The following is a 15,438-nucleotide window of genomic DNA, read 5'->3' on the forward strand; positions in this document are numbered from 1 at the left end:
TACGAAGTTTCGTGAGCATTTTAGATGTGGACGATGAGACATGTTTTAAGATCTCGTTTCAGTTTCGATGTCATGCCTTTAGATGTTAATGGACCAGTAGGACTGGGTTTAGGGCAAGGCCTTGGTTTACTTTCGGCTCTAAGGCTATGCGACGACTAATCGGCTTTCTTTTGCCCGTTGGCGATTTCTACCTGATTCTTTCCGATGAAAGTATGCGACTGGGCGCCGGCTTATATGACTTGTGTGGGAAGAATCGAGCACTCTACAGAGAACGTCTGGTGTGCTGACTAAAATTTCAGATTTTCATGTATAGCGCGCTATGGTATCCTTGTCGGATGTAAGAGAACCTTTAGTTTTTATGAAAGGTTTGATTACGAGTTCTTTTTTATAGAACGTTTAGGACTTGTCCGTCTGGGCCAATCGACGGGAATTTTGTATTTTAGAGTCACGGATGGACTGTGTATTTGGATAATATCTTTCGAGAAATATTTGCAACGTCTCGCTTTCTCGAAGATATGTCTTTTAATATCGTAGTTCTACTTGTTGCTGCGGGTGTTCCTACTCGCTGGATGGGATTGTTTTGGTTACTTCAGCCGTTGGGGCTTCAGCTGGATCTACGACCGTTTCATGAGTCGGGCTGTCCGTTGGCAAGGCGATGGACTCGGGGACTATGTCGCTGTCTGGAGTCGTTGCCTGGTCGGGTGATTCTGGATCACTTTTTATGGAGCTCTCGGGAGCGTTTTGAGCTTTCTTAGCCCGCTTCGGGTTGACCGCGACGGTGTTCCAAGTTTGTCGTAGTTTATGCTCGGACAAGAAGCAGAGCCTAGACTGTTTCTGGCATCCCCAGGTTACCGCTGTTCCGTTTGGTGTTGGGAACTTGATGCCAAGGTGATAAGTCGACGGTACCGCTTTCATGGCATTGATCCAAGGAGTTCCCATGATGACATTTTAGATGGCCGGGTTATCGACTACCGCGAAGTCGACGATTTTTTTCACCTCTTTACCATCACTGGGAGTTTGATTGATCCGAGGGTCATTGACGTTGCACCTGAGAAACCGGTAAGAGGTTTTGGTTCTGGGACGACTTCTCCGAGTTCAATGTTCATCCTCCGGAGGGTATCGCGGAAGATGACGTTGACTGTGCTTCCCGTATCGATAAGGATCCTTCCCACTTCCAGGTCTCGGATTACCAGATCGATAACCAATGGGTCGCAGTGAGGTATGTCGATTCTGATGGTTTCCCGCTCTTCGAAGACGATCGTATCGTTAGGGGCGTCGTCAGTTGGGGACCGAGCCAGCAAGCTTGAACTCGTCTCAGCCTTCCATCCATAATCTTTGATCGACGAGATCGAATCGCGATAGAATTGCGATCCCCCGATGATCATGCTCACCCTTCGACGGTTGCTGTTGTTCCCTCGGTCATCCTGCCTCCTGCCGCGTTTCTCGCCCGACTAATTTTCGCGGGTGTCGTTTTTGGGGGACTCTTTATCAGTTTTGGGAGGGCGATCGGAATCCAGGAGGAGGTCTTTTATGCATGTGACCTTCGAAATTTCGCCGGCGAGGAGCTTCGCACCAAGCCTTGCGCCGAGAACCTTGCAGTTCATAGTGGAATGACCTCTGGTCTGGTGGAACTCGCAGTAGGAGTTGATAGCGTAATTATGCTCGTGGTGGACATACCTGTCGTTGCGAGGGTTTTTCCTTCTCGCGGACGTCTTCTGCGGGTTGTACTTCTTGGAAAGGACTTTCATCTCTTCTTCCATCATGATGAAGTCCGTTGCCTTGTGAAGAGCGTCCTGTATTGTTCTCGGTTGTTCAAGGGATATCCATTGCCGGAGTTTCGACATGTACCAGAGAGTTTTCCACAAGGCATCGACTGCCACTTTGTCGCTGATTCCAGTGACTCTTGCCATTACCAGCTTGAACCTGTTCATGAATTTGCAGAGTGTTTCGTCTTCTCTTTGAGATAGAATCCAAAGGTCGACGTCTGAGGTTTCCCTGTCCATAAACATGGAATACTGTTTGAGAAACTCCGAGGCGAGCTGACGGAAACTTCCGATGGAGTTTCGTTTCAGATGAGAAAACCATTCGAGCGCGGCTCCTTTGAGGTTTTCGACGAAGAGGAGGCAGTAGCCAGCGTCTCGTTCGCGTTCCTTGAGTTTGCACCTTCCCATCGCGATCTGGAAAGACTGCAGATACGCCATCGGGTCGGTGGTGCCATCGTAGACGGGAATTTTGATCTTCCCGGGATCTGAGATGTTAGTTTTCATGATCCGGGCAGTGAACGGAGTTTTCCGCGCTTCCTCGAGAAGTCTGTCGATCTCGGGTGCAGCGCTTGTCGCGTGGTGAATCTGCGACTTTACCACCTTGAATTATGCCGCAGTTTTTGCGATGTACTTGCGGAGATCATGGATCTCATCAGGATTTCTGGCGGCCTTGCGTACCTGTCGGTGTTGGCTGCGGTGGATCTGAGCCTGATTCTCGGCCAGTTCTTCCGGCTCTACCCAATAGAGGTTTTCTTTTTCCTCTGTCATGGGCTTTTCGAACGACGCATCCTGCCGAGCGGACTGGCTTCGCGTTCTTCTCGGATGGACGTCGGCACCTCCGTCCGAGTGATCGGACTGGTCGCTTATGTCCAGATCGATCTGCTCGATATCGCCTCCTTCGTTGCTCCCGGCGGGAGGTGGAAAGTTCTCCGCGGTCGTTTGTGCGCCTGGCGGGACTGTTTCGTCAGGGTTCTGACCTGAAGAATCCTTATCTGCCCGTGTGGCCCGATCGCTCGGAGTCTCGAAATCGAGTCTTCTGCCGCTGCGGGCTCTTGTGGCCCCGCGCGGGTTTTTACTCTTGGCCTTCGCCGTTAAGGTTTCCACCTGTTTTGCGAGAGAGGCCACGAGCTTTCCTAGTTCGTCCGACTTTTTCTGAGCGGAGGCGAACATTTCTTTCATCTGGTCCAGTATTACGGCGTTCGTAGTGACCGTGGATACGTTTCCAGCCGGAGTTCTATCAGCGTTGGCATTGACGGAAGTCCCATCGTGCGTTTACTTGTCTTTGTCAGCGTCGATCGTCATACCTGACTGAGCGTGCCCGGTTGCGTGAGAGATAGATTCGTACCCCCCCTCCTTCTAGCGCCAAACTGTGGGAACCGGAATTCACACCGTCGAGATTTGTTAATCGGAGGAAAGCCAAGCTAACCTAGCCTTCCCTGAAGGTCCCGATTATCTGCTGGGCCACGCACAACACAATCAATATGAAAGAGTCGAAAGTAATAAATCGTAAAAGAGAGAAAAGAGAACAAAGAGGTCTTATTTCCGAATTCGCGTTTGAGCGTGAACAACAGGTAAGATCCTAGGCCACGAGAGCTGTCGGTACGTTCGCTAGTCTAGCCACCTAAGTTTTAACCTAGTCGAGTCGCAGCTCGATAGTAAAAACGGAAAAATGCCTAAATTACTCTAAGTATTAAGTTTGCTCTGAGAAAGCCCTTTTGCTCCTCGCCTTAAGCCCTCCTTATATACTGTCTCTAGGTCGGTTTACACCTTTTCCTAGGCCGGATGTGTCGCGAGATGGGCTTTTCCATTTTTCATCACCCTTCATGATTATCTTCGGAAACTTGACATTTATCTTTTCCTGCGAATAAAAAATAGACCTTCATATCAGCCTTGGGCTCAATACTGTTCTAAAATTGTAAGTGGGCCGTTTAGCCGCGGTTCAGGCCCCTTTTGGGCCGTTTTGGGACATAGACGTTTTTACGATTTTTCCTAAGAAACAGCCGTTGGTTTTTCAGAAAAGATTCCAATTCCCCGTATAGTTAAGGCAACTGGTGTTCAAGCTAACCATAGTCGTTTTATACGGCAGGAAGGAACCCGTTTCGACGACCAAGTTTTTATAACTTTTCCCGAAGTCTTTCTTTGATAATCCTAAGCGAGACGAGACATGGGCATTGCGTCCAAGGGCCCGAGGATTGTGTTATGGGAACTTAGACGAGGATGCACGGTTTCGGGACAGGAGGTCAGTCCTTGCCCATGGGCGAGGTGACCTCGGCGCGGGTCGTCCTCGCCCATGGGCGAGGTGACCTCGGTGCGGGTCGTCCTCGCCCATGGGAGAGGTGACCTCGGTGTGGGTCATCCTCGCCCATGGGCAAGGTGACCCAGGTTGAGACGGTCCTCACCCTAGGGCGAGGTGGTCGGTCCTTGCTTACGATTGAGACCTCATCCAAACTGATCCTCTTCTCGATGTTCCTCGGTTCGCATCCGCGAAAAGCTGTCTTTTACTTGATTAACTGTTTTCCGGGAATGTCTAATTTTCAAGGATCGATCAAGAGTTGGTTTCCCGGGAACTTTTAGGCATTGATTCCGTCGTGACCAGTTTTGACCCCAACACTCACGGACCATAAGAGCCTGAAGTACATTTTCACTCAACCTGAGTTGAATCTAAGGCAGAGGAGATGGATGTGGGAACCGGAATTCACACTGTCGATTATAATGATTAAGTATGGAGGAAAACCAAGAAAACCCGATTTTCCCTGAAGGTCCGAATTCTGTGCGTAATCACTTTCAGAGCGTAAAAAGATAGATAGCAAGATAAAGATAAATAGTCGGTCGGTGGCGTTTTATTAATGAAATAGTATGAATACAGGACTACTCCGAGAGGAGTAGAGATATGCTAACTAGACAAAAGCAGAACAGAAAGGCGGCAAAACTTTCTAAGCCTTGCCTTGCTAGTCTAACCACCAAAGTTCTAAGTTCCCTAAGCTAGCCGGAGTTCTCTAAGTCTAAATTCTCAGATCCCTTTTCTTCTGCTCCAGCTCTCCTTATATAGTTGTTTTAGGTCGGTGGCCCATTTACTCCTTTGCCTTTGGGCCCAAGTTTATCTCTTTTGAGAATATTCCATTTTTTCGTCGATCATTGTAGTTATCCTCGAATCTTGATATTTATCTTCATAAACTTAACGTTTATCCTACTTCCGCGAGTTAGGATAAACCGTCATAACTCCCATTGGGCTCGGGTCCCTTCTAAATCGTAGATTGGCCTCTAGACACGTTTAGATCCTCTCGGGCCATTTTTAGGCCTTCGGGCCATTTTTAGGCCTTCGGGCTTTTCTACGATTTTAGTCGTAAAACTTTGAGAGTAACTCCGATCGAGACGAAACGAGAGGTATATGATCCAAAAGTCGGATATCACAACTATATGGAGGACATGAGAGTCGAAACGAGTTGGACTGACCGCGATTGGATTGTCCTCTCCCATGGGCGAGGTGACCTTGGTGATGGTCGTCCTTGCCCATGGGCGAGGTGACCTTGGTGATGGTCATCCACGCCCATGGGCGAGGTGACCGTGGTGCTGGTCGTCCTCACCAATGGGCGAGGTGACCTTGGTGATGGTCGTCCTCGCCCATGGGCGAGGTGACCGTGGTGCTGGTCGTCCTCGCCCACGGGCGTGGTGACCTCGGTGATGGTCGTCCTCGCCCATGGGCGAGGCGGACAAGTGAGAACGGTCCGGTTCTCGGGTCTTGACCTGTCTCTTTTCGTACCGATCTTTCCGGAGACCCTCGTCCATAAGTATTTGTATTCTTCCGATCTTTCTTTCAAGAAGTCTTTCGTGAAGAATTTGCTAAAATGATAATCTTAGCCGTTGATTTCGAGATAACCGTTTTCGACCCCAACAGTTAGCCCCCCAGCCTGCAAGACTCGGAGACGATTTTGCGGGCGAGTGAAGTGTTTTTAATCGGAATTTTCGGTTAAGGGTACGTTTTCTCGTAGATTGTCCTTTGAGATTATTTTACTGCGGAAATCCACGTCAGCCTCATATCCTTATAAGTAGCAACTCATCAATTACCATTCTTCACACATCTTATTCCTTCAAACTTTTCTCTCTTCATTCTCTCAGGAAAGAATGTCTTCCTCCCAAAACAAAAAGAAGAACTCCAACGTCGAGATGGGTGAGGCCAGCCCGGTTCTACCGATTCCGGCCATTCATGAAGCCACTCCAACTTTCGTTGCCGGATTCCTTTCTTTCAAAGAGAGGCTATCCAGGCGTAGTGCCGAAAAGGAAACTAGTCGGACCACTGCTGAAATGTCGGCTATCCCTTCCTCGTCTGCGCTGTCGATCTCAGCCGAAGGAAACAAGTCTCTGAACGATGCTGCGCCCCTCGTAGGAACGGATACGGCACCTGTGCAAGTGCCGGAGGTCTTGGCCCAACCTTCGGGCTCTTCCAGTACCCCGATCCCGATTCCTGAGAAAGGACAAGTAATGGAGTTGATGCCTCCGCCTTTGGACAGGAAAGAGATCGTCCTAGGGCTTCTTGCGCCTAGTGCTGCTCCGCTGCCCAAAGGTCGCAAAAGGAATGGCGCCACAACCGAGACTGCCAAGAAGAGGAAATGTTCCGAAGGTGCGGAAGGAGATGCGGAAGGAGAGAATTCGGGGCCTTTACCGCAATATCGTGCCAAGGTTCGTTTTCGAAAAACAAATTTTCTTGTAGGATACTTTGTTCTTCAATTATTCTGACTCTTATTTCGTTCGCAGTTCATATCGTTGATCGACGGGATGATTAGTGACTGTGGTTCGAAGATGGAGCGTTTGACAGAGGGCCTAGCAGAGTCGCGGGAGGCGTTGAAACGAATTGAGGCCACGCTGAAATCTACTGAGGATGCTCACGCTGCTGAGACTTCGCAGCTGGAGGTTCAGGTCAGCGGTCTCGAGCGGGATCTCGGAAAGTCGGCGAGTGCTTTCTTTAGGATGAAGAAATAGAAAAAAGCCAAGGCTTCCGAAGTCCGTAGTCTTCAGCGCCAAATCCATAGTCAAGAGGAACCGAGGACTCGTGAGCCAGCGGGGACCGTTCTCCCGCGGGACGAGTTTCATGCCTGCCTAACGAGGATGGCTGTTCTGTTTGATTCCCTCATGGCAGTCCGTAAGAAGGATCTGGCCCTGGCGGCCATCGAGGGAGGTCTAGGTGAGATCCAGCTACTCAAAGGCAAAGCAGTTCTGACTCTGGACTCTGAAGAGGCCAGGCTACTGTCTCATAAGGAGGAACTGATGGCCTCCGAAGGTGACTTCGATTCGATCCTCTCTCTCTTGAAATCTGAATGCACCCTCACGCCGTGGTTGGAAAAGACCGAAGGGCAAGGCCGTGCGGCCGAAGAAGGCGAGGGCGATGCAGTCGAGAGAGGTGACAGTGAAGTGGCTGAGGGAGGTGATGGCGATGCGGTCCCGAGCTCCGATGAGGTTGAGGATGAAGGCGGTGCTCAGAGGAGTGCCTAGGGTAACGATCCTTTCGGGGATTTTCTTTGTTTTGTTTTGGCCTGTTCATGAGGCCGTAATTTTTATTTTCCGGGACTGGCCGTTGGTGGCTTCGAATCCCTGCCCATGTTAGGGCTTTTTGTAAGATGCTTGGTTCAATCTATAAAACTTTTCGGTTGTTATAAATCGAGAGAACTTATGTTTTTCGAAGTTAGAGGGCGAGGGTGTGAGTTTTCGTCTCACCCCCCCCCCCTCGGATGATCACCGTATCCATCGTTTATTGAGTACGCGAGTTTACGTGGTTTTCTGCTTTATGCGAAGGCTCGTGAAAACGTACAGATTTAAGTGAAGAGACAAGTTTTGGGATCTCATATCAGGGTGTTGATATTATGCCTTTGAGATGTCAAGATCCAGCAAGGTTGGGTTTAGGGCTAGACTTAGGTTTACAATCGGCTGAGGCTATGCGATAACAAGTCGGCTTTCGTTTTGCATGTTTGCGATTTTAACCTGATTCGTACCGATATAAAGTCCGCGAATTGTTATTGGCTTATACGACTTGTCTTGATACGAATCGAGCTACCTCCAAAGGCCGTTTGGAGATGCTGACCAAAATTTCAGATTTCTTGTATAGCGCGATATGGTATCCTTGTCGGATGTAAGAGAGCCTATCCTTTCGAGGGCGGCTGATGTCTGTTTAGGATGTTAGGGTTCGTTTGTTGTGATCAGCAACAAAGAAATGATGCCAGTTTAAAGGCATTTTACCGTTAGAGGTGTACTAAGTTTGTTTTGGAAACGAGAACGTCGTTTTTGTAGATGTTAAAAAAATCGTAACTTTAAGCGTGCGGAGCCGAAAGTTGACCTATTCTTTTGTGCCGCATTTGTTCGCGGGCTTTTTCCAAAGGATGCCTCTTTTACGAGCGTTCGGGAGTTTTGTCGGATTTAGTGTGATAACTAATCGATTTTGCTTAGGCGCTTAGAGCGAGTCTTAGATTGCCACTTTAGCCGTTTGGTGAATAGCGGGATTGGCGACCGTAAGGTCGCGTTTTTCCGTAAAAAAATTCGAAAAAGGTCGAGTTTTTTGAAATTCATGGGAGTATACGAGTATACGTACCCACTCCCCCCCCCCTTTTTAAGATGGGGGGATAACTGAACTCGCTTGGCGAGCTGCCTACGTACCCTTTTTTCGGGGATCAAGCCATCTTGTAGTTCTTAGTTCCCACGTTGCGATTAGTGGTAGTATTTTTTAAGATGCATCGCGTTTCAGGTTCTTTGGATCTTGATGTCTTGCATGTTCGCGATTTGGTACGATCCTGGTCGGACCACCTTTATGACCTTGTATGGTCCTTCCCAGTTTGCTCCCACTTTTCCTGCGTTACGTTCGGCAGTGTTTTGGAAGACTTTGCGCAGAACCAGATCACCTTCCTTGAACCTGCGGTGGCGAACGTTTGAATTGTAGTATTTCGCGGCAGCGTGCTGGTAGTTCTGGATTCTTATGAGAGCATGGTCTCATCACTCGTTAATGAGATCGAGATCGTCCAGCAGCATCGCGTTGTTGAGATCTTCTCGTTCGGGGAGGAATCTTCTCCGCACTCCGGGAAATTCTACTTCCCCTGGGATCATGCATTCCGCCCCGTAAACAAGGGCGAAGGGGGTTTCTCCCGTAGCCCGTTTTGGGGTTGTACGATGTGACCAAAGAACTCCTTCGAGCTCATCTGCCCATCGTCCCTTTTTGGCTTCTAAGCGCTTTTTAACCCGTCAAGGACGGTTTTGTTAATGGTCTCTGCCTGACCGTAACATTGTGGATATCTAGGAGTTGCCTTGTTCAGCCGTATCTTCCACTTCTCGCAGAACGCTTCAAATCGGGTAGAGATGAACTGAGATCCATTGTCTGTTACGATTTCGTAAGGGACCCTGTGCCTGGTGATAATGTTCTTCCATACGAAGCTCTGGACTTGTACGTCTTTGATACTTGCGTAGGATTCTGCCTCTACCCACTTCGAAAAGAAATCCGTAAGGACCAAAAGGAAGCGTTTCTGTTTTGAATTGTGTAAAGGTCCGACGATATCCATGGACCATCGCATAAAGGGATACGGAGATGAAATGGACGAGAGGACCTCCGCAGGTTGATGGATGGTGGGCGCGTGCCTTTGGCATTTTTCGCATTTTCGTGTGAATTTCTTGCAGTCTTTGATCATAGTTGGCCAGTAATAACCGTGGCGTTTTATTTTGACTGCGAGTGACCTTCCACCGGAGTGGTTTCCGCACGATCTGGAATGGACCTATTCCATCACTTTTCTCGCTTTCTCTCCCTCGGCGCAGGTCATGAGTGGGCCGGAGAATCTCCATTTATAGATTTCTCCCTCTACTGTTACATATCGTGCGGCTTGGGTTTTAGTTTTGCGTGCCGCCCATTTCTCGGCGGGCAGCGTTCCGTCAACTATGTAGGCTCGGATCGGCTCTAGCCATGGGCTGTCCCAACCGTATTCCGGCTGATCCATCTTTCCTTCTGGTGGATCTTCGATTTCCTCCGAATCTTCGATTTGTCCCCAAATCAGATTGGCGATCACCGGCGGTCCGATGCTCGGATGTTCAATGAATTCCACGGGGATTACCCGTTTTAGTCCTGGATCCGAGCTTGACGCGAACGCGGCCAAGGCATCTGCCTGGGTGTTTTCCGAGCGAGGAATTCTGGTGAGGGCGAAGTGGTTGAAGTCTTGGGCCAGGTCCTGGACGAGTTTTAGATATGCGTCCATTCTTTCATCCCTTGCCTCGTATTCTCCGATGTATTGATTTGCGACTAACTGAGAATCGCAGTAAGCGTGGATGTTGCAAATCTTCAGCCCATGGGCTAGTCGTAATCCTGCAATGAGTGCTTCATATTCAGCCTCGTTGTTTGATGCATGGAATTCTAACCGAAACAACTGCTCCAAGATTTCCCCGGTGGGCGACGTGAGCCGAATCCCAATTCCGGATCCTTGTTTGGACGATGATCCATCGACGTGAAGAACCCAAGTTGAATCTGGTTTCGTGTTTGTCATATCCCCCGTGGGCATTTCTACTAAGAAATCCGCCAGCACCTGAGAGTTTGCGCAGGTTCTTGGGCGGCACTCGACATCGTACTCGCTCAGTTCGATTGCCCATTTCGCGAGCCGTCCTGACTGACTCGGACTGTGCAGAATCATGCGCAGGGGAAAGGTGGTGAGAATCACTATGGTATGAGATTGGAAATATGGCCTGAGCTTTCTCGCCGATGTTACAACAGCGAATGCTAGTTTTTCCATCAAGGGGTACCGCGTCTCAGCGTCCAGCAAGGTTTTACTTATGTAAAAGATTTGTTTTTGTTCACCGCGTTCTTCTCTGATCAAAACGCCACTTACTGCTGTTGCGGAGACTGCGATGTGTAAGAATAGAGGTTCTCCCTCTACTGGTTTTGCAAGAACAGGAGGAATGGCCAGGTAACGCTTCAGCTGTTGGAAAGCCTTTTCGCACTCTTCCGACCATTCGAACTTTTTGTTCCCTTTCAACGTGTCGTAGAAAGACAGGCACTTGTCTGTCGAACGTGAGATGAAACGGTTCAAAGCTGCGACCCTTCCGGTTGGCCTTTGAGTTCTCGTTTTGTCTTTGGTGAGACCATTTCTATCAGTGTGTTTATCTGTTTGGGGTAGGCCTCGATCCCGCGACACATGACCAGATAACCGAGAAACTCTCCTGATGCGACTGCGAACCTACATTTTGTCGGGTTTAGTTTCATGTTATGTAGGTTCAGCCTTGCGAAGCACTCTTCCAAGTGGGACACGTGGTCGTGTTTGTCAAGGGATTTTACGAGCATGTCATCGATGTACACTTCCATAGTCTTTCCGAGCTATTCGGCGAACATTCGATTGACAAGTCGCTGGTAAGTAGCACCCGCATTCTTGAGACCGAAAGGCATTACCTTGTAGCAATACGTTCCGCGGTCAGTGATAAATGCGGTCTTCTCGCGATCGTCGGGATTCATCATGATTTGATTGTACCCGGAGAAGGCGTCCATGAATGATAAAAAGTTCGTTCCCTGCTGTTGCTTCGACCAGTCGGTCAATGTGCGGAAGTGGGAAGCAATCTTTTGGACAAGCCTTGTTGAGATCGGTGAAGTCGACGCATACTCGCCATTTGCCGTTTTTACTTTTTGACCACGACGGGATTGGCGAGCCAATCCGGGTATCTGACTTCTGTTATTGACCCTACTTTGAGGAGTTCCTCAACTTCCTCGTTTACCGCGGTAGCACGCTCTGGTCCTAGCTTCCGCCATTTTTGTTTTACGGGTTTGTAGGTCGGGTCAATGTTGAGTTTGTGACATGTTATGCCGATGTCGATTCCTGGCATATCCTCTGCGGCCCAAGCGAACGTATCGAGGTACTTTTTAAGACAAGCCATGAGCTCTGTTCTCAATGGTTCGCAGAGGTTGGCTCCGATCTCGACGCATCGTTTTGGGCGGGATTCGTCGAGACAGACTGAGATTACCGGTTCGCAAGTTGGTTCGCGCTTCCCTTCTAGAGCTTCGACCCTCTGTGACTGCCAGAAGACTTCCGAGTCTTGTTCTGGGGCGCCCTCGTCGAGAGTCAGCTTTCTTTTCTTCTTGTGGGAAGCTTCGATCGCAAAGTTCTTTCTTTTTAACTCAGCGGCGAAACATACTTGTGACACCCAGTGGTCTCCTTGAATTGTTTCGACTCCTTGAGGGGTCGGAAATTTAATGGCATAGGTGGAATGTCGATGGGATCGCTCTCATGGAATTCAGCCACGGAGTTCCAATGATTACATTGTACGATGTTGGGTGATCGACGACCAAGAATTCCATGATTTTTACGACGCTCCCAGCTTTAACCAAGAGGTTGATTGAGCCAAGGGTCATAGTAGCGTCTCCTGAGAGTCCGAAAATTGGACTGGGACCTTCTGTGATGGCGCACAGGTCGATTTCCATTCTCTTGAGGGTGCTTTTATAGATAATGTTGGCCGAGCATCCGGTGTCGACCAACACTCTTGCTACGACGATGTCCTGGATTGTCAGTTCGATGACAAGGAGATCGTTGTGAGGTTTGACCTGGTCGGCCGTTACTATGTCCTTGAAAGAGACGACATCGTGAGCTACTGGAGCGGACATCTTGTATCTTTAATCTTTAATCGTTTGTGATTTTTGAGTTAAAGAATTCGACCCCCCCCCCCTCCTTCTAGCGCCAAACTGTGGGAACCGGAATTCACACCGTCGATTTTAATGAATAAGTATGGAGGAAAATCAAGAAAACCCGATTTTCCCTGAAGGTCTGAATTCTGTGCGTAATCACTTTCAGAGCGTAAAAAGATAGATAGCAAGATAAAGATAAATAGTTGCTCGGAGGCGTTTTATTAATGAAATAGTATGAATACGGGACGTCTCCGAGAGTAGTAGAGATATGCTAACTAGACAAAAGCAGAACAGAAAGGCGGCAAAACGTTCTAAGCCTTGCCTTGCTAGTCTAACCACCTAAGTTCTAAGTTCCCTAAGCTAGTAGGAGTTCTCTAAGTCTAAATTCTCGGATCCCTTTTCTTATGCTCCAGCTCTCCTTATATAGTTGTTTTAGGTCGGTGGCCCATTTACTCCTTTGCCTTTGGGTCCAAGTTTATCTCTTTTGGGAATATTCCATTTTTTCGTCGATCTTTGTAGTTATCCTCGAATCTTGATATTTATCTTCGGAAACTTAACGTTTATCCTACTTCCGTGAGTTAGGATAAACCGTCATAACTCCCATTGGGCTCGGGTCCCTTTTAAATCGTAGATTGGCCTCTAGACACGTTTAGATTCTCTCGGGCCGTTTTTAGGCCTTCGGACTTTTCTACGATTTTAGTCGTAAAACTTCGAGAGTAAATCTGATCGAGACGAAACGAGAGGTATATGATCCATGTTGGGGTCAAAAACGGTTACGACGAAGTTAACATTCAAAACGTCCAAAGAAGAAAACGAAAAACCTTCTTCGACAAATACTTTTTCGAAATAGATTCTTCCTTACGAAAAGCTTTTCGGAGGAAACACGAGACATCAGACAAGAGCTCGAAAAGGGTCACTACGTAGCGACCGAGCGTTCATCCCGCTCGGTCGCTACGTAGCGACCGAGTCTAAGCCGAAGCTCGGTCGCTACGTAGCGACCGAGCGTCTGTTCCGCTCGATCGCTATGCAGCGACCGAGCTCTTCCGAAACGTCGATACGACATTAGTCCATGCATTCTCGTCTACCCTTCGATGATATCTATCGAAGACCGTATCAAACCCATTTCATGTTCCCCGCCATTCTAAGTTATCGATCAAACTTTACCGAACAAACCGCAGAAAGTTCGTTCTTTATCGAAAGAAGCCGTAATAAACACTTCGAGTCAGAAGACGGCCCAAAGGGACCTAAGACATGACTCGAGGCCCAACTTACAATTTCTTAACCAACAGCCCGTAAGCCGCATGACGGTTTACGCTTGGTTCGCAAGGAAAGATAAATGTCAAGTTTCCGCAGATAAATACAAAATTTTGAAGATAATTACGAAGATCGGAAAAAATGGAATATCTCCATTTTTATGCTATGGCGGCTTAAGGGCAGAAGAGGAAAAGCGTAAACCGACCGAGGAGCCAGTATATAACGAGTCCTAGGCGAGAGGCATGGAAAGGACTTTTCTCAGAGCACACTTAGAACTTAGAGCAATTAGGCATATTTCCGTTTTTGTTATTCGAGCTGCGACTCAACTAGGTTATTGTCGTCTTAGGGTTTTAGAACTAGGAATCTCGCCGACAGCTCTCGTAGCCCAGGCTCTTACCTTGTTGTAACGCTCAAACGCGAATTCGGAATAAATCGACTTTGCTCTCTTTTCGATTTCTTACACTTTATCGTTGTTATTATTGTGTTCTGATTGCTTGGCGTGTGGTATTAGCAGATATCCGGGACCTCTGGGAAATTAGGGTTTTCCTAGTTTCCTTATTTAAACGGAAATCGACAGTGCGAATTTTGGTTCCCACAGTTTGGCACTAGAAGGAGGGGGGTACGGATCAATCTAACCCGCAAAAGCCACTCAACGATCAGGAACGATATGCAAGACTCAATGTGTGCGAACGTCATCACGTTCAAGGGGGGAGCAACAGTCGATCGAGCCAAACCTCGAAACGATCTCCTTGTTATCGAACTGACGATCCGAGATATCGACGTCGCTAGGGTAATAATCGACACCGGAAGTTCGGCCGATATCATCTTCAAAGATACTCTCGAGAAAATGGGGATCGATCAATCCGAAATTGTGAAGTACCCTAGCCCACTACTGGGACTTTTGGGAGAAACGACCATGGCCTACGGGTCGATTAATTTCGCAGTCAAAGCCGGAACCATGTGAAGAGTCACAGAGTTTCTAGTCGTTAATCGTCCCGCATCTTACAACGTTATCATGGGAACGCCATGGTTGAACACCATGCGTGCCATCCCATCAACGTACCATCTTTGCCTCAAGTTTCCAACCCCTAACTGAGTCGAGGTAATATGGGGAAACCCAAGAGTATCACAGGTGTGTTACGGCGCAGAACAAAAACGAAAAAGACCAGACCTCGAGACCACTCCTAGAAAAACGGAGAAAAAGGTCTCCAACCAGGATTCGCGAAGTCAATATTCGGGTGAACTCTTCTGGCAGTCTCGTAACATCACGGCTCTAGAGAAAAAACGCGAACCAACTTGCGAACCTGTGGTCACAGTCTGTCTCGACGAAGCATCTCCGGAACGATGCGTCGAGATCAGAGCCAATCTCCGCGAGCCTTTGAGGACAGAGCTCATAACCTGTCTAAAAAAGAACCTCAATACTTTTGCATGGGCCGCGGAAGATATGCCAGGGATTGACATTAACATAACGTGTCATGAATTAAATATCGATCTGACCTTCAAACCCGTCAAAAAAAGGCGGAAGCTAGGACCTGAACGGGCTTCCGCGGTCAACGACGAGGTCAAAAGTTGCTTAAAGTCGGGTCAATAACGGAAGTGAGGTATCCAGACTGGCTCGCTAACCATGTAGTAGTCAAAAAGAAAAACGGAAAATGGCGAGTTTGCGTGGATTTTACCGACCTAAACAAGGCATGTCCAAAAGATAGTTTCCCTCTACCACATATCGATCGATTAGTAGAAGCAACGGCGGGAAACGAACTTCTGTCTTTCATGGACGCCTTCTCAGGTTACAGCCAA

The 15,438-nt window shown here is 48.3% G+C and overlaps 2 protein-coding genes across 2 annotated transcripts; both read right to left on the bottom strand.

Annotated features, from left to right (window-relative positions):
* Window positions 1-992: 992 nt before the first annotated feature.
* Window positions 993-1,910, bottom strand: LOC125592680. Its single transcript, XM_048768033.1, has 2 exons — window positions 1,542-1,910; window positions 993-1,451 (listed from the first exon to the last, which is right to left on the bottom strand). The coding sequence occupies exons 1-2, from the start codon at window positions 1,908-1,910 to the stop codon at window positions 993-995; spliced, it is 828 nt and encodes a 275-aa protein (XP_048623990.1).
* Window positions 1,911-11,387: 9,477 nt separating this feature from the next.
* Window positions 11,388-12,366, bottom strand: LOC106417431. The gene is made up of 2 exons (XM_013858240.1): window positions 12,073-12,366; window positions 11,388-11,987 (listed from the first exon to the last, which is right to left on the bottom strand). The coding sequence occupies exons 1-2, from the start codon at window positions 12,364-12,366 to the stop codon at window positions 11,388-11,390; spliced, it is 894 nt and encodes a 297-aa protein (XP_013713694.1).
* Between the last annotated feature and the right edge of the window lie 3,072 nt (window positions 12,367-15,438).

This window comes from Brassica napus, chromosome C9 (assembly GCF_020379485.1).
Source record: "Brassica napus cultivar Da-Ae chromosome C9, Da-Ae, whole genome shotgun sequence".
Classification (NCBI taxonomy): Eukaryota; Viridiplantae; Streptophyta; class Magnoliopsida; order Brassicales; family Brassicaceae; genus Brassica; species Brassica napus.

What these genes read in the sequence shown, in the direction of transcription:
- LOC125592680 (XM_048768033.1), bottom strand. Translation starts at nt 1,910, where the DNA reads ATGGCAAGAGTCACTGGAATCAGCGACAAAGTGGCAGTCGATGCCTTG. An exon ending in TCGCCGGCGAAATTTCGAAG is followed by an intron (nt 1,452 to 1,541) that starts GTCACATGCATA and finishes CGCGAAAATTAG; the next exon opens with TCGGGCGAGAAACGCGGCAG.
- LOC106417431 (XM_013858240.1), bottom strand. Translation starts at nt 12,366, where the DNA reads ATGTCCGCTCCAGTAGCTCACGATGTCGTCTCTTTCAAGGACATAGTA. An exon ending in TGGTTAAAGCTGGGAGCGTC is followed by an intron (nt 11,988 to 12,072) that starts GTAAAAATCATG and finishes ATTCCATGAGAG; the next exon opens with CGATCCCATCGACATTCCAC.